A 16,010-nucleotide genomic window follows, 5' to 3' on the forward strand; every position below is an offset into this window, starting at 1 on the left:
AATAGCCTTCTTCCCAACATTTTTCTTCCCTCCCATAAAATAAAAACTAGCCCTGATTTGTACTGGTATAAAACTGTTTCTCCCAGCAGTGACTTACCAGTCCCACAGGTTTAGCCACTGTCTGAAAGTTAGAACATGCACACACCCCACCAAAAACAAAACAAAACAAACATGCACCCCTGCTATGAAGAAATGTGGAAGGCTTCTGCTTTCCTTTTTCTCTTTCTAGAAAAGGAACTTCAAGTGTTTCCAGGAATAAACTAGTGAGCTCTTGTTCTGTCATCAACCAACTGATCTAAGGAGCGGAAAAGTTAAGCAATTGGGTAGTAGAGATTAGTAAGATTTTCAGCTTCTTTTTTTGGTATGAAATTGCTTTTATGCAACTTTTAAAACCTTGCAATATTTCAGGTAACTTCTGTGATCTGCTTCGCCAATCTATGCATCTGGACTATAGATTTCTCCAGAGCTTGCGAATAATCTTATAACTGGATTCATTTGGTGTCACACTGGGGTCATGCCTTCCAGTTGGCGCCACTGCCTAGAATGTAGCATAAACTTCCCAATTCTTCACATGCAAAAACTTCTATCTTAAAAGAAAACTCCTGACGTAGCAATTACTTCAACTTCAGGACTCATTTGCTGGCCTAGAAGGTGAGCACTATAGTTTTTTTCTAAGCTCGATATATACAGGAAGCCATCACACTATTATGTTCTTCCCTCTACCCACAAAACACTGATGCTGGCACAACTACTTTTTAATGACTTTTATAAATTTTAATATACTTCATTCATTTTCCTAAACAAATTTTATATAACTTCTCAAATTTTGGCTTCTGGTATGGGGGAAAAATAGCCCAAAGATTATTTTTAACTAAAAAGGTATTTAAGTTTTCTTCCACACTGAATGTGCAAAGGTCTTATAATTAACTCGTCTCCTAAATGCATAGGGCTCATGGAAAAACTGATGTAGCAATAACTTATCATTCAAAATGCTATAACTGTACTCCATTTTAGATTGCAGAACTGAAAGATTACATCTTCCTAACTCATTTTGTTGAGTATTATCATATGCAAAGCATTAAAATAGGAGTTGGAGGAAGAAAACATGGTATGTAGAAATAAGGTTGCTAGATAAAATATGTTTGGGGCTAAAGATCTAGCTTGGTGTTAGATGGTTTGCCTAGCATGATGGAAGTCCTAGGTTTGGTCCCCAACAAGAAGAAGAAGAAGAAGAAAAAAAAAAGATGCCCAGTTAAATGTGAATTTCAGATAAACAAATTCTTAATGTAAGCTGTGTCCCAAATATCACATATACTAAAACACTGTTTGAAATTCAAATTTCACTGGTGCCCTCTGTTTTTCTTCGCTAAATCTGGTAAACTTTTGTAGAAGATCCTTATCTTTAGTAGATTATTTAATAGAAAAACTAATGAAGAATAAGGCATATATAGTAAATAGTCACATAATCAGTGGTAAAAAAAATTTCAACTACAACAGAAGAGTACATGGGAAAAATGGCACTTAGTGTAGTTCTTGAAAAATGACTAAATTTTGATTGGCAGACTGGTGGTTTACTCATTTTGGAGTTCCAGTATCCTGAGTGAAATTCCATATTCATCACTGATGAACTGTATTACCTTTGACAAGTTACTCTTGTTGTCCTCATTATAAAATGAGGACACTAACACCTACTTACAAAGGATCAGAGACAATATATGCACAAAGCACCTGCAACACAGGAGATACCCCCTAGATGGTAATACCTACTACTATCTAAAATGTCACATGGGAAGGAGGGGACTTTTGACACATATTTAAATGTCAACGTTATGGAGTAATAGCAATATTAAGTAATTTTATTTCCATGATTTATTTACACTGTACAAACACTGATGAAAAGCACCCCACAAGTTCACAGTACATTATAATATATTTACTTTAAAAATATATTCCTTTATAAAAGGTTCATAGAACATTGGCATGTCAATATGTGACAACTCTCAAGCACACCACCAACTCTGTGATAGAGGGCAAGAATGCTTCCCAGTGTTGTCAATTTCACAATCACAGGTCGTTATTTGTGTTTTAAATACACACAAGTTTTAAATAAAAAAATGAATTCTGCAGTGGAAAGTTCTTGAAGCAATACTTATTAGTTCATTAATATACACACTTCCATGGAGATGTTTTGTCATAATAATCCACAATATCAAACTAATCTGACCAAAGACACATTTCAACAGGTTTAGTAGTCCAGAGGTCGCTTCCTTTGTTGTTTTCTACTTTTTCTTTTTTGCTGATTCTCCTGGTTCTACTTTGCGCTTTTTGGAAGTATGCTCTTCTTTCTCATCATCTTTAAATAGGAGAGAAAGTTTCAATCAGTAATTTTTTTAAAAAAGGAAAACATTAAAATTTCATTGGCTTTATTCCAAAACAATCACCCTCATCAACTGTTTCTTTCAAAGTTTCCCAATAAAAACCAAAGAAATAATTTTTAGAACTCTGATATTAATCTGTATGTGAGCTGGGTACAGTGGTGCACACCTGTAATCCCAGCACTCTGGAGACTGAGACAGCAGGATCACCAGAAATTCAAGGCCAGCCTAGGCTACAAAGTGAGTTCAAGGCCAGCCTGAATTACATAGCGAGACTCTGACTCAAAAACAAAAAAACAAGGCCAGGAATTTAGCTCAGTGGTTCTGCCGCTTGTCTTGCAAGGGCAAGGTCCACAGTTTTGATCCCCCGTACCAAAAAAACACCAAAAAACCAAAAACCAAAATCCAAAAACCAACCACAATGAAAAACAGCTGGGTGTGGTAGCACAGGTTTGTAATCCTAACACTTGGGAGGCTGAGGCAGGATAGATCTGAGTTAGAGGCCAGCTTCAGCTACATAGTGAGTGCAAGGCCAGCCTGAACTACACAGCAAAACTCTGTCTCAAAAACAAAGAAACAACAATAAACTGTATATGAAAATAAGCACTTAAAAAAAAAAAGGCAGCAATACAAAATTCACACATTGATCTTTAGGGCTACATTAAGATAGCTTACAACAAGTGGTTTTATTTCTATGAAAATCAGATCTATTCTGAAAAAGCTCCTCCCCCAAATTCAACAGTATACACAATGCATTATATTTAAAGATAACCTATACTTTGTAAAAATGGAGTTTTCCCTTTTACAAAAACAGATACCAATCTAATCATGACATTATTTAAGCAACTATCAGCTGTTCTTTTCAAGCTTTCTCTCCTCCAAAAATCACTGCTGTCTTCCAATCTTATTCTCAATTCCCCAAATCCTTATGTCATAGGGTTAGAAAGCACTCCTGTTGTGCAGTTAGTTCTATCCCCTACTTCCCTCCTAGTTGTCAAAATATTTTAACACCAACAGAAAAATACTTTTCTTACCTTCATACTATGGAAAATTTGAGAGAAAGATTAGAGAAGAACCATACATTAAAACTGTCCCCTATGCCTTTCCAAAATGCTTAGTGCCCACAGCCACATAAAATCTAATTAGTATAAATGTTGTCAAACCTGAAAAAGTGGACCTTTTAATTCTATTTAAAAATTCCAACTACATGGTTCAATAAAGAACAGAGTAACAGACCAGTTTTTATTTTCCATCTCTTTAAGTAAATATGTGGTATTAAGAATTCCACATATGGGCTGGGGATTTACCTCAGTGGTTCAATCACCTTCCTTGCAAGTGGAAGGACCTGAGTTTGATCCCCAGTACCAAAAAACAAAACAAAACAAAACAAAGAATTCCACATATGGGGCCGGGGATTTAGCTCAGTGGTTCCACCACCTGCCTCGGAAGCACAAGGTCGAGTTCGATCCCTGGTACCCCCCCCCCAATTTATCTTGAACATGTTATTTGATCTCTTTCTCTTCTCAAAGTCCAACAGGTATTGTGGTCATATAGATAATATTTTCATACGGAACAGTGCATTCACATTAAAAAAATCAAGAGAACAGCTAATATCAAATTACAAATGACTGGAAGTATCTTAAAATCTTAAGCCTTCAATTCTCTTCTGCTGACCATATTCAAAATATCTCATTTGTTAATGTGAACACTAATTAGTATCAACAGCAAGTGATTCATCTTCAATCATTTTCAAATACAAGACAGTGATGCTATTTATATGTTTCATAGAGTACTATGGATTTATGCAGGTAGTACAATGAAATGCAATGCAAATCAATCACTCATCCCTAGAATTTACACATCAATGTTTTAATCAGTAGTTCATCAGTACACACAAAAATACTGGCTCCTTTAGCTAACTGGTATGGTAACAAAACAAAACAAGCCACAGTCTTTTTTAGTTGGAGTTATCTCTTTATCTTGAGATTATTTTCAGAATTGCAATATAACTTGAAAGCACCTTCTAAGTCTCCTATAAAACTCACAACATACATTAAAAAGCTGATCGATCTTGCAACACTTCTGCTTTTATTTTTCCCTTTGTTACAAGTAAATCTACTGCTAACAACAAAATTAGGAATTATTGAGGCTGAAAAAATAACTTCCTGTCAGTGATTTGAGCAGAAGAGTTAATGCCATCTAGTGTCATGACAAGGCATCGCGGTAAAAACCAGCACAGGAAAAACAGTTCTGAAAATGTTCATCAGCTTTCCTGAGCTCTTTTACTTTGTGCATTATAGTACAGATGCACTGGTATGAATACAATTCTTCTATTATGGAACTCAAGTCACCAGAGGTAAATAAGTTTAACTTGTCAATGTAAGACCGTGGGCCCTACCAACCGCTCCGAAGAGCTGACTACAGTGAGGATCACCCAGGAGGGAACACACCGGACAAACTGAGAAAGTAAAACAGACCTTTATTAGTCTGGCCAGACGGGACCCTCCAAGCACCAAGCTTAGAGAGGCTCCAGGCTCAGAGTCTGAGGTCCTTTTATAGGGGTCACAAGAGGGAACTTGGCAAGCAGCTGTACAGAAGCGAGACGCTGGCGGTTAGGGGAGTATAGCAACCGGTACAGAAGCGAGATGTTCTGCTGTTAGAACATTTGTAAAACAATAGTTGATTAATTGTTGTTTCTAAGAGACTCTCTAAGGGGAGGAGGTTTCTAAGCTTCCTCCTTCTGAGTTCATCTAAAGGGCAGGCAGGTGGGTCAAGCAGCAATATGGAGTCTGTCTTGTTAACAAGGGTCCTTCAATCAATTATCAACATAAACTTCCTAAATAAAAAAAGTAAAATAAAATAAAAACCATTAGCTTCACTAGCTATGCTTTTACAATTAATTACATGTTAATGAAGTACAACGCAGAGCTAAGCCTTTACTTATCTACATTTCACAACCACTAAACAAGTACTAAGTGGTATGACCTGTTAATGAGGTTAACCTTTCCCTGGCTCCTCTTTTGAAGTCTCTGAAACAAGAAATTGGCAAGAGGGGCCAGAGGGCAGAAAATGGGAAGACAAAATAAAAAGGTGAACTTGGTAATCTGAAATGTTATTTAGGAGTGTAGAGTTTCTGATACATGATACTTCATGAATTTATGAAACAGGTTTAAAAAATATTAGGGAAAGTTGAGTGTGGTAGCACATGCCTGTGATCCCAGCACTCTGGGAGGCTGAGGCAGGAGGACTCCAATTTCGAGCTTAGTCTGGGCAACCTAGCAATTTGGCAAGATTCTGTTTCAAAATTTTTTTAAAATGCTGGGAATATTCTTAGTGCAAAAGCGCTGGGTTCAATCATCAGTAGGGAAGAGGAAAATAAAGTTAGTTACTCTTCTTAAAAACTGCATGGCTGTGAAAGGAGCTAAGTGAGTGACTCTTATACTGGGGGAAGATTAGAGATCTATTTAAAAAGTACACCCTTTCTGAAGTCCAAAACATTGAATTCAATCCAACAATAACCCACTGAACACTTACAATGTACTAGTAACTGTGATACAATATACAGAACACCAGGATCCTGTTGCTTGATGAGCTCATTTTCATAAACACACAGACTTAGGAAAAAATAATCATATGCAGGTGACAAGTTAGCAGTTAGAAGCATTAGCACATGCAAGATAGGAGCAAATCAATAATTAAAGATTAGACTTAACATTTTTCTCTCCTCTTGGTCTGAGCTAAGATTCTGAAAGATGAATTTACCAGCCAAAGAAGGAGGAAAGTGCATTCCAGGCTAAGGTACGTGTATCAAAGGGCAGGAAACCATAAAATTGAAAGGTCTGTTCTATTCAGTTTTGAATTTTAAAATCTTAAAATGCTAGGAAGGCGGCTCTTTGAAATGATAGTGGAGGATGAAGCAAGGCCTCAGCTCATTCTGTCCTGTTGGTGAAGGGTTTTAAGCAGGCAAGTTATCAGGTATGACCTTTAGCAACAACACAAGCTAGTGTGAAAGGTAAAACTGAGAGTGTAAGAGTCTGATACTGGGGATAATCAAGTAAGAGAAGAAATTATGGTATTATGAACAAAGGCAAGGAAACTAAACTATTATCCTTCCTGTTACTATGAGTAATGTTGAGTTAAATTCATTCTGTCATACTAATGTAGCAGCTATTTTAACTGCTTTAACATATAACAAAGCCCTCAGCACTTGCCAGCTGCAGTCACAAGAATCCATGAATTAAATCCCGGTTCTAATACTAATGCACTACAAATTACATAAACTAATGGTTGAGCTATCAGAGATTTCACTTTAAAGCCTGATCTTTCACTAAAATACAGCAAATACTACTGCTTGAAATATCAGAGGCTTCATTTCAAACAGAATAAATATCTTTTTCAAAAACACAGCAGAATGTACCCAAAGACCAATAGTCATTTTACCAATTTGCTAGATTTATATCTCATTCATTTAAATATTTCATTCTTGGGTTTTTTTTTCCGTCTTCTCGTGTAGTTCAGGTTGGCCTTCAACTCACTATGGAGTCCAGACTGGCTTAGACACAGTGGTCCGTGCCTCAGCCTCCAGAGTGCTGGGATTACAGGCATGGCCACCACGCCCAGCTAAATATTTCATTCTTTTAAACTCATCACAAGAACCAAAAGACAGTGCCACAGAGCCTGACCTCCTTACCTGATTCCAGTGTCTCTTCCCCTTCGGGTAAAAGCCTGGCTTTCTTAGCATTCTGTGGGGCATCATCTCCATTGTCCTCATATATGTTCGACCATTTTATTGCCATATCCAGCTCTGGAGGCGGAGGTTTCTTCTCAGTAGTGTAGGTCTCGGGAGGTGGTACGTAGTTTGACTTCCATATTTTGAATTCCTTTGGAGGCTGTTAAGTAAGCACATCAAGAAGCTCTGTGACAAACCGAGGTTCCCAAGAGCGACAGGAGCTCATGCACCTCCCTGATCTTAGCTTAACGTTCTCGCTTTTTTTTTTTCTTACGGTTTAACGATACATTGTTTTCCACCAAAATCACAATACTGGTAAGTGAAAAGTTAAAGGGTTCCCTGTATGAATAAAGCTAATAGCATTTAGTTACCAAAGAAGAATCCAGTCTCAGACACTACGCCAAGGCTGACCCCTTCGGAGGCTGCAGCACACACTGTCTTGGAGGCAGCACCGCAGGTACTTCGGCGTCAAAGGGAAGGGGTCTCGGGGAGAAGCTGCAGCGGGGGGCGGGGGAGTCACCACCGTTAGTCCTCGCCCGGGGGTGGGGGCACCGAGCGCGGAGGTTTGGGTCGGGCGTGACACCCACCAGGCTGGGAGGGGGCCCGGGCTTCCCAGGGCAGGAGGTGGCAGGGCTGGCGCGGCATCCGCGGGGGTGACTGCGTGTGGGGGGACGGGGCTCAGCAGGGAGGGGCGGAGGCCGGGGCCGAGACCGGGACACAGGGGCGGGGACCTCACCTCTTCGGGGGCCTTGACGACGTGCCTCTCCCAGTCTATCTGCTTGTTGAGCGGGTTGTAGAGAAAGGCTGGGCGAGTCACGCTCCGGAACAGCTCGTCTGGTCCCGGCAGCCGCTTCTCCGCCTTGTTCTCGCAGCCGCCCGACGACTTTGCCGGATCTGGGGTCTTGCGGTTCGTCTCTTCCTGCTCGCTGTTATCCTCCTCGCCCGAAGAATCTGAGCTGCTGCTCCCGTAAGCCGCGAAATAACTCAGCGGATCCTTCTCCTCAGCTGCCATGACGGCGACGCGCGACGACTCGGGGCTTTACCGGAAGTCGGAAGTCGCAGGAGCCGCCCCGCTGTTGGCCCCGCCCCAAGCTCTTCAAACGGCTCGCATCTTGCGCCCCCTGATGGCGGCGTTGAGCTCCTACTCCCCGGCTGAGGGAGTAGAGTCTTCTGGGGTCTGAAAATTCCCAACCAGGAGGTTCTTTAGCTCTTTCCTGAAAAGCCCTGAAGAGAGAGGAGGCCCTGAGCCCGCGGTACAAGCCAAACTTTCAGTACTCAATAAGCATTTATTAAGGGGGTCCTTGCGCTTGTGAGGCAGGCGGCAGAACCACTGAGCTAAATCCCCAGCCCGGAATGTTGTCTTTTCACCGTCATTTCACTTCAGCCCGTACCCAGAGGAACTAGATTTCTTCCTGGTTCCATTGTGGCTCTTCTTCCACATAGTCTCGGGGTGGCTTCCTCTGCTGTCATGCCAGACCTCTGGGTGTAGTGGACCCCCTGAGTCAGAAGCGGAAGCCTTTCCTGCTTGGCCTCATCCAAGCGCACTCTGAACAGCCTTGCTGATGGAACTCCTCAGGATGCCACCCTGCCTCTCAGGGATTCTCCAAACTCTCTGGCTTCTCACTGTCGGGCTCTTTCGAGCCTTCTTTGCTCTTTATTTGACCTTCCAGGTTGGTGTTTCCACACAGATGATACTGTCTTTCAGCAACACATTTTGCAGAGGATGTTACAGAGTCGCAGGTCAGTCCATTCCTTTCGTTCTTGTGTTGTGCCTCCCAAATCTAGTCGAAACGTTCCCCCCAAATTCTAGACTCAGCGCCCACTGGTTCCTAAACTTTCCACATGGACATCTTTCTGGGACTTTAGTGTTCCGCTGAATGGAACCAAACCTTGTCTTTCCAGACAGCTTGTCTCTGCATTTGTGTTCCTTCTCATGTCCAGTGAATGACCCAGTCATGCCTAGTCATCAGGGAAACCAGAAATCGTTGACTCTATCTTTGACTAAAAGGGAATGATACCTAAATGAAGTTGGTGTCAGTGTAAATGGGTAGACCCCACTTAAGGATGCTTGCCTACTCATTTATAACTTGAGGTAGGCTTCAAAGGTTACTGGGTATGATGGGAAAATACAATGGTTAGGTTTTTTTTACAGTAAAAGACACATTGTCAATAATCTCCCTCACAGTCTGCATTGGTCCCCCCACCCCCACCCCCAGTTCAAACACACTTATTCCATGGTTCTTGGTACTTTCTGAAATAGTTCTGGAAGTTTTGTGTCTTTAGTTGCGCTGTCATGGCTGCCTTGATGTCCTGAATCCATTCAAAATATTTATCTTTCATAGTCATTTTCACCTTGGGGAAGAGCAAGAAGTTTCATGGTACTAGATCCAGTGAATAAGGTGGTGAGGACACTTTGTAATGTTTTTATGAGCCTACTTTTGTTGGATGGCACTGGGCAGCAGCATTAGCTAGATTTTGGATCACATATCGCAAAGACACGAAAGAGGACTTCCAGAACTACTTCAGAAAGTGACAGGAACAATGGGATAAGAATATTTGAAGTGAGGGGGAGTATGTTGAGGGGGATTAATGCAATGCTTTTACTGTAAAACATTTATTTAAATATTCACCATATATTTTGATCACAGCGCATATGTCTATCTTGTTCACTCCTCTTTCCTAATTCCTGTAGGGCAATGTCTATGAGCTTCTTGATGGGGGAAGTTGGACTGTGGTTTGTTTATATTCCTACTACCTATTTCAGTGCCTGTCCACAGCTTATATGATCAATAAATGTTGCTGGATTATAATAGTTCAGGGGAAAGTGTCTAAATAAGTGTTTCTCAAATTTGTCCATCCAAGAATCTGTATCAAAGCAGAAACTTTGAGAGTCCCCACACTATCCTCACCTCTGACACCAGTGACAAGTAAGGGGTTTCTTGAGGCTTGACAATTTGTGACAAGACCTCACAGAAGTCACTGGAAGCTGTTATACTCATGGTTATGGCTTATTACAGCAAAAGAGCCAAAAAAAATCAGCCAAGGAAAGAGGCGCACGGTGCAGTCTGGGAGTGTTGCATGCTCAGATCTCCCAGTTTTCTGCCTGTGCAGTCATGCACAGTACTCGCTTCTTCCAGCCAAGATGTGTGACAGTGCATGTGGGTAATTCTCATTGAGAAAGGCTCACCTACATATCCAGAGTTTTTACCAGGGCTGGCTCAGATAGACTTGGTGAGGACCCATATGGCTCAGTTTCTAGCCCCCAGGAGCTGAATTGAGACAATGTGGTCCAAACCCCATGGGCATACAATTTTGGGTGGAAACACAACATAATATATTGAAAATGTACTCAAATCTTGCATAATTGTCCCTAATATGGCCCTTTTATTTCAATGGACAAAATATTTAAAATTATTTATTACGGAGTAAAATTGATACTCCAAGAAGATAACCACATTTATCCTGTGGCTTTTAAGACTTGACCATTGTACAACCTCACTGGGACTGGGCCCCCTAGTGTGAGCAACAGGAGTCCTCCTTATCAAAGCAACCAATGGCCCAGATGTGACCGGGTCCAAAGACCACTTCTAACTTGACAGTCCAACAAGATAGGCCTCCTTGGAACTTCTTCTCTTCTACACATTAGTTCTCTTCCTATTTTCACAGATCCTTTTTCAGTTTTCTCTGTTGCCTTCTTCTTTGTCCCACCTCTAGATATCGGAGCACCTCAGGCTCAGGTCTGGCCCTACCTCTCTTTTTTGTCTCCCCTCCATTTCAGAGTGAGCTTCCCAAGTGCCATGGTTTTAAATATCATTTTATGTTAACAGCTCTCATGTTTATAAAATCAGTCCAGATGTTTCTCCTGAATGCCAAACTCCTGTAACCAATTTCCTACTTCAATGTCTTACAAGGCCCCCAAACTTAACACATGTGTGTTACACTGTCTTCAAAAGCAGTCACCAGGAATCCTCATCCTGGTGTATGTTGTCACTCTTTCTGCTGAGGGTAGGGCCTGTTTAAATCTGGGCCTTGTGACTGATTTGATGAAGAGTGCTTTCACTTTTGCTCTCTTGGGAGTCCTGAGCCACCAGGTAGAGGTCCAGTTACCCAGCTAGCGTTACCAAGAGAAGAGCCCCAGCCACTCCCAGCTTCTGCAGCCATCCCTCTGAGGTACCAGACATGTGCCTGAAGACATCTGAAATCATCCAACCCCAGTTTAGCTCAGGAATGACCCTGGTTAGACCATCAGACCAATGAAGGCAAGCCCAGATCGAGCTGAGAATCATAAACAAATGGTTGTAATTTTAAGCCGCTGAATTCTGAATTCGGTGTCAAGCAGTAATAGATAAATAAAAAATACACCCCAAACCGAACTCTTCATTCCCTGTAACTCAGTAATCCACATCTTTCAGAGTCTTCTCCTGTAATTGTACCACTGTTAATCTGGGTGCTCAGGACAAAAGCCAGAAAATCTTGTCATTCCAAGTCTAAAATATATTCCAAATTCAAACACTTCAACCAAGTCTACCTCCATTACCATCATCTTTTGCTTGGACAATTGTGGTAATCTTTCTTTTTTATTATTATTATTAATTTTTTTTTTGTACTGGGGATTGAACCCAGGTCCTTGCGGTTTTGGGGCAGGTGGCTGAACCGCTGAACTAAATCCTTGCTTGGCCCTCTTTATTATTAAATTTTTTTAACAATTAGGAATCTTCCAATTTTACCATCTTGAAACACTAGTGAAAGTTGCAGGTACAAATTGCAAGAACAAAGAACTTTTCTTTTCTTGACCACCTAAGAGTAAGTTGCTGACATGATCCTTTATCACCCCCCCAAAAACTGTAGTTTAGCAAAAATGCTCTACTTGTTTGCACTTTCTGTAACAAGGCATCCAACCACTAAATTGCCTCAGATTCATGCATTGAATTTATTATTCTTGTCTTAGTTTCCTTTATCTTCAAAGATCTTGAGATTTGAAAGATTATAGATGAATTATTTTACAGGAAATACTTGGATTTGCGTTTGATGTTTCTTATTGACTGGATTCAGGTAATGAATCTTTGGTAGGAATATAATGGAAGTGCTGTGGTCTTCTATCAGGAGGCACATGATTTTATATCTGTTCTGGCCCTGAAGATTTTAACTTTGATTTTTGTTGTTGTTGTTTATAGTAGAGTCTGCCAGGTTGCTCCACTGTAAAGTCACTTTTCACCTGTGTAATTAATTTTTCTTTCTTTTGTTATTTCTTCTTTCTTTCTTCTCTCTCTCTTTCTCTTTCCTTCTTTCTCCTTTTGGGAAGTGGGAATTGAATCCTGAGTCTTCACACTGGCTACATCCCCAGCACTCTATAATTTTTTATTATTGATACTTTTTGGGGGGAGGTACTGGGGATCAAACTCAGGACCTTGAGCTTGCAAGGTAGGCAGTGAAACCACTGAGCTAAACCCACGACCCTCTATTATTTTTTATTGTGAAGCAGGATCTCCCTAAGTTATTTAGGCTGGGCTTGAATTTGTGATCCTCCTCCCTCAGTCCCCGACTAGCTGGGATTACAGGCATGTAGCACTGCAGCCAGCTTTAATATGGTAATTTTGGGGGGAGGTGCAGAGGGAGGTACTCTGGGAGCATGTCAATGAACTATTCTCCATTAAATTGATATTTGCTCATTTATTAATATTGACTCATGGTTTCTCATTTGATTCAACGAGTTACAATCTATCATTATTATTTGCTTTAAAACTGTCTTGAGATTTGGCCATCAGAAGCCACTTCAAAGTGGCTTTTACCATTTTCTGAACACTTGCCTACTTTCTGGAACAAGATGTTGCAAGCTAATTTATGTATCTGTTATCTATGTATCTATTATCTATCTATGTTTTTTTTTTTTTGGTACCGGGGATTGAACTCGGAACCTTGTGCTTGGGAGGCAGGTGCCAGGACCACTGAGCTAAATCCTGGGCCCTATGTATGTAGTTTGAAAAGGGTTTCACTATGTAATTCAGGCTGGCCTTGAACTCACTATGTAGCCCAGGCTGGCCTTGAACTCACAGTGATCGTTCTGCCTCGGCCTCCCAAGTGCTGGGATCACAGGGGTGTGCCACCATGCCTGGGTTCCAAGCTTATTCTATACTTTGTCCTGGAATCAGTGATTTCACTAAGGAACTCTAAATCCTTTTAATGGAGAATAATATTTGGAAGCTAAGATCGGGGTACTATGCTAATTGCTAATGAGATGTCTATTTACAGTTTCTCTCAATGGATAAAGCTAAGGAATATATTTATTTCTGCATCTATCTATAAATTTTGGAAATCTTGAGTTCATACTCATATTGCTTATTTTTATCCAATACTACACAGTCATTTTTAGTTTTCTCTTTCCTCATTTGTAACTCCATCTTCCAATGTTGAGAAGTCTGGATCCTGTTATCCTCAGTATGTTTACTTATTTGATCAATCCCCAAGTATGCAGCCAATCTTCTAACATGGCTGCTGACCCTTTTCCCATGTAGGTGTCTGGCTTACCCCACGTAGTATCTAATGTTCCACACTGGACTCCCTCTTCACCCTGTTCCTACCCACTTCCTTAGGATCCGATGCTGGGCTGCCCTTGGGCATCCTCTCATTTGCGCACTCTCAGTCCAGACTTCTGAGCTCACTGTAGTCACCATTCCCCACCCCTCTGTATTGTAGCCACATTGGGTATGGGGCCCTGGGGTCCTCCCTGCCTCAGGCTCTGTATTCAATGCTACTTTACCCTGAAACACTTCGCTCTAGAACTTCACTTGGCTGGCTCTCTCCTCCTAATTTAGGTCTCAGCTCAAAGGTCATTATCTTCCCAAGTTACTTTTTAGCTCATGTCCTATTGCTTCCATGGTAACTAGACATCTCTTAGTTTTCCTTATTTTTTTTTCTTCCAAAATGTGAGCTTTGTACCAGACTTTGTTTTGTTTACGCTGTGTCAGCAGTATCTGGAATTATAAGTACTCAGTAATTATGGAGTCAAGGAGTGAAAAAATACATAATTCTTTTACCTTTCTTCTTTTAAGAAATGCTAACAAGGCAGTGTAAAGTTGTGAAAAGAACATTGATCTTAAAAGCTAAACAGTCCTGTATATTAATTCTAAAAAGCTGTGTGTTTTTAAACCATTTACTTTATCTTGAGTTTCTCATCTGTTAAAAAAGTGACAATAAAACCTACCTTGTGGTGACAAGATCACACATGTGAAAATGCCACACACAGTACTTGGCATGCAACAAGGCTGATTCTGCACCAGACCACTCTGATTTACGGGATGCAGCTGGGGATCGAGATCTTTAAAAGCTTCCCTATTGATTACAAAATGGGCAGCAAAGTTTGGAAACCACTGTAATAAAAGGGAATTTCTGATAATTGAGTAATATGGCAAATTTTGGGTGAGGATTTTGGGGACAGCGCTCAAGTTACCTGTGTATTATCAGTACTTCAACTCAGTTCTCCCTTCAGACAGCCCTAATAAAATTACACTTAACAACTGTGGATCAATTTGCTTCTGGGCTTTTTTCAAAAGTCAACAGTGTACATGTTTATCCTGTGACACAAGATGAGGCTGGAGCCTGAAACTTCCTGTTCCTTTTACACTGATTACACAAAGTAGCTATGAGTTTTCTGCTTGACATCTTACACAATTACTTTGAAATGGGTCAAAGAGCTAAATGGGAAAGGAAAACAACTGAATTTCTAGAAGAAAATATAGGACAGTGATGGCGAACCTTTAAAGTTTTCAATGATACAAACAGGCTGTTGAGGCACATGCCATGGGTTTACCACGACTGACAGATGAGAATAGCATCACGATGCAGAGATGACAAAATCTCTCAACTAAAAGATAAAAATCACTAGCACAAAAAGATACTGGACTTAAAACAAAAAATTGTTTATCAAAATAAACACCCCAACAAAAATTTAAAAATTCCAAAGATTTAAAAAAATAGCTGTGGTCATATTGGCCTGCCCCTATTTTGTCAGTGTTTGTCCTTGTTTTAAGGTAACAGGCTAGGCAAAGATGAATTTCATCCTCAAGGGTGTACTCATTACCAAAAGACCCAGAGGAAGCTTACTGCTAAGTGAAAGAAGCCAGTCTGAAAGGCTGCTTACTGTAGGAGTCCACCTATCTAACATTCTGGAAAAGATAAAAGTATACAGATAAGAAAAAGATTAGTGACAGAAATAAATCCAAAAAAAGAAAAAAATTAGTGTTTGCCAGTGTGTTGGGAGGGGGTTATGAGGACAAGTAGGGTGAACAGGTAGAGTACAGGGGACACTGAAGGCAGTAAGACCCTTCTGTAAAATACTGTAATGGTGCATATATATCTATATATCTATATATCTATATGGCATTATGCATTTCTAAAAATTTACAGAACTGCAAAACAGTGTGAACTCTAATGTCAACTATGGAATTTGGTTAATAATATATCAAAATTGGAATAATGTATCAATATTAGTTCATCAGTGTAACAAATACACAACTTCAATGCAAGATGTTAATATGAAAAACTGGGCAAGAGGTAACTGAAAATTCTTTTTGCTCAATTTTTATGCAAATCTAAGAAAGCATCAAATATCAAAGTATTAATTTTTTTGGCAGTACCAGGGATAGAACTCAGGACCTCTTGCTTGCAAGGCAGGCGCAGTGCCACTGAGCTAAATCCCTGGCCCTCAAAGTATTAATTTTTAAAACAGCAATAAAATGTTTATATTGTGATAATATGGTATCTAGAAAAGTAGCTTTCTTGATGCTACATTAATCAACCTAGTAACAAATTGCATCTTATTCATGTCAATCTATCATTCTAATTTATACATGTTTGCAATGGTTATATCTTTATTTGAAGAGGGAAAATGTATTTATAGAATTCAAAAC

At 40.2% G+C, this 16,010-nt stretch overlaps 1 protein-coding gene across 2 annotated transcripts; it reads right to left on the reverse strand.

Annotated features, from left to right (window-relative positions):
- Positions 1 to 1,827: 1,827 nt before the first annotated feature.
- CUNH1orf52 (chromosome unknown C1orf52 homolog) lies at positions 1,828 to 8,163 on the reverse strand. 2 transcript variants are annotated; one of them, XM_004841351.4, is made up of 3 exons: positions 7,841 to 8,160; positions 7,066 to 7,264; positions 1,828 to 2,353 (listed from the first exon to the last, which is right to left on the reverse strand). In XM_004841351.4, the coding sequence occupies exons 1-3, from the start codon at positions 8,114 to 8,116 to the stop codon at positions 2,280 to 2,282; spliced, it is 549 nt and encodes a 182-aa protein (XP_004841408.1). In that variant the 5' UTR covers positions 8,117 to 8,160; the 3' UTR covers positions 1,828 to 2,279. The 2 variants fall into 2 exon arrangements, with proteins under 2 accessions (XP_004841408.1, XP_004841409.1); XM_004841352.4 differs by lacking the exon at positions 1,828 to 2,353 and adding an exon at positions 4,838 to 5,211 and having other exon boundaries at positions 7,841 to 8,163.
- Positions 8,164 to 16,010: the final 7,847 nt, after the last annotated feature.

The sequence above is a fragment of the Heterocephalus glaber genome, unplaced genomic scaffold (assembly GCF_053883595.1).
Source record: "Heterocephalus glaber isolate CG9 unplaced genomic scaffold, H.glaber_assembly_v1.0 deba00001442, whole genome shotgun sequence".
NCBI lineage: Eukaryota > Metazoa > Chordata > Mammalia > Rodentia > Bathyergidae > Heterocephalus > Heterocephalus glaber.

Coding starts and splice junctions, on each gene's coding strand:
- CUNH1orf52 (XM_004841351.4), bottom strand. CDS start 8,116: ATGGCAGCTGAGGAGAAGGATCCGCTGAGTTATTTCGCGGCTTACGGG. Junction 7,265..7,840: donor TCGTCAAGGCCCCCGAAGAG/GTGAGGTCCCCG, acceptor CTTACTTAACAG/CCTCCAAAGGAATTCAAAAT. Junction 2,354..7,065: donor GGAAGAGACACTGGAATCAG/GTAAGGAGGTCA, acceptor TCCTATTTAAAG/ATGATGAGAAAGAAGAGCAT.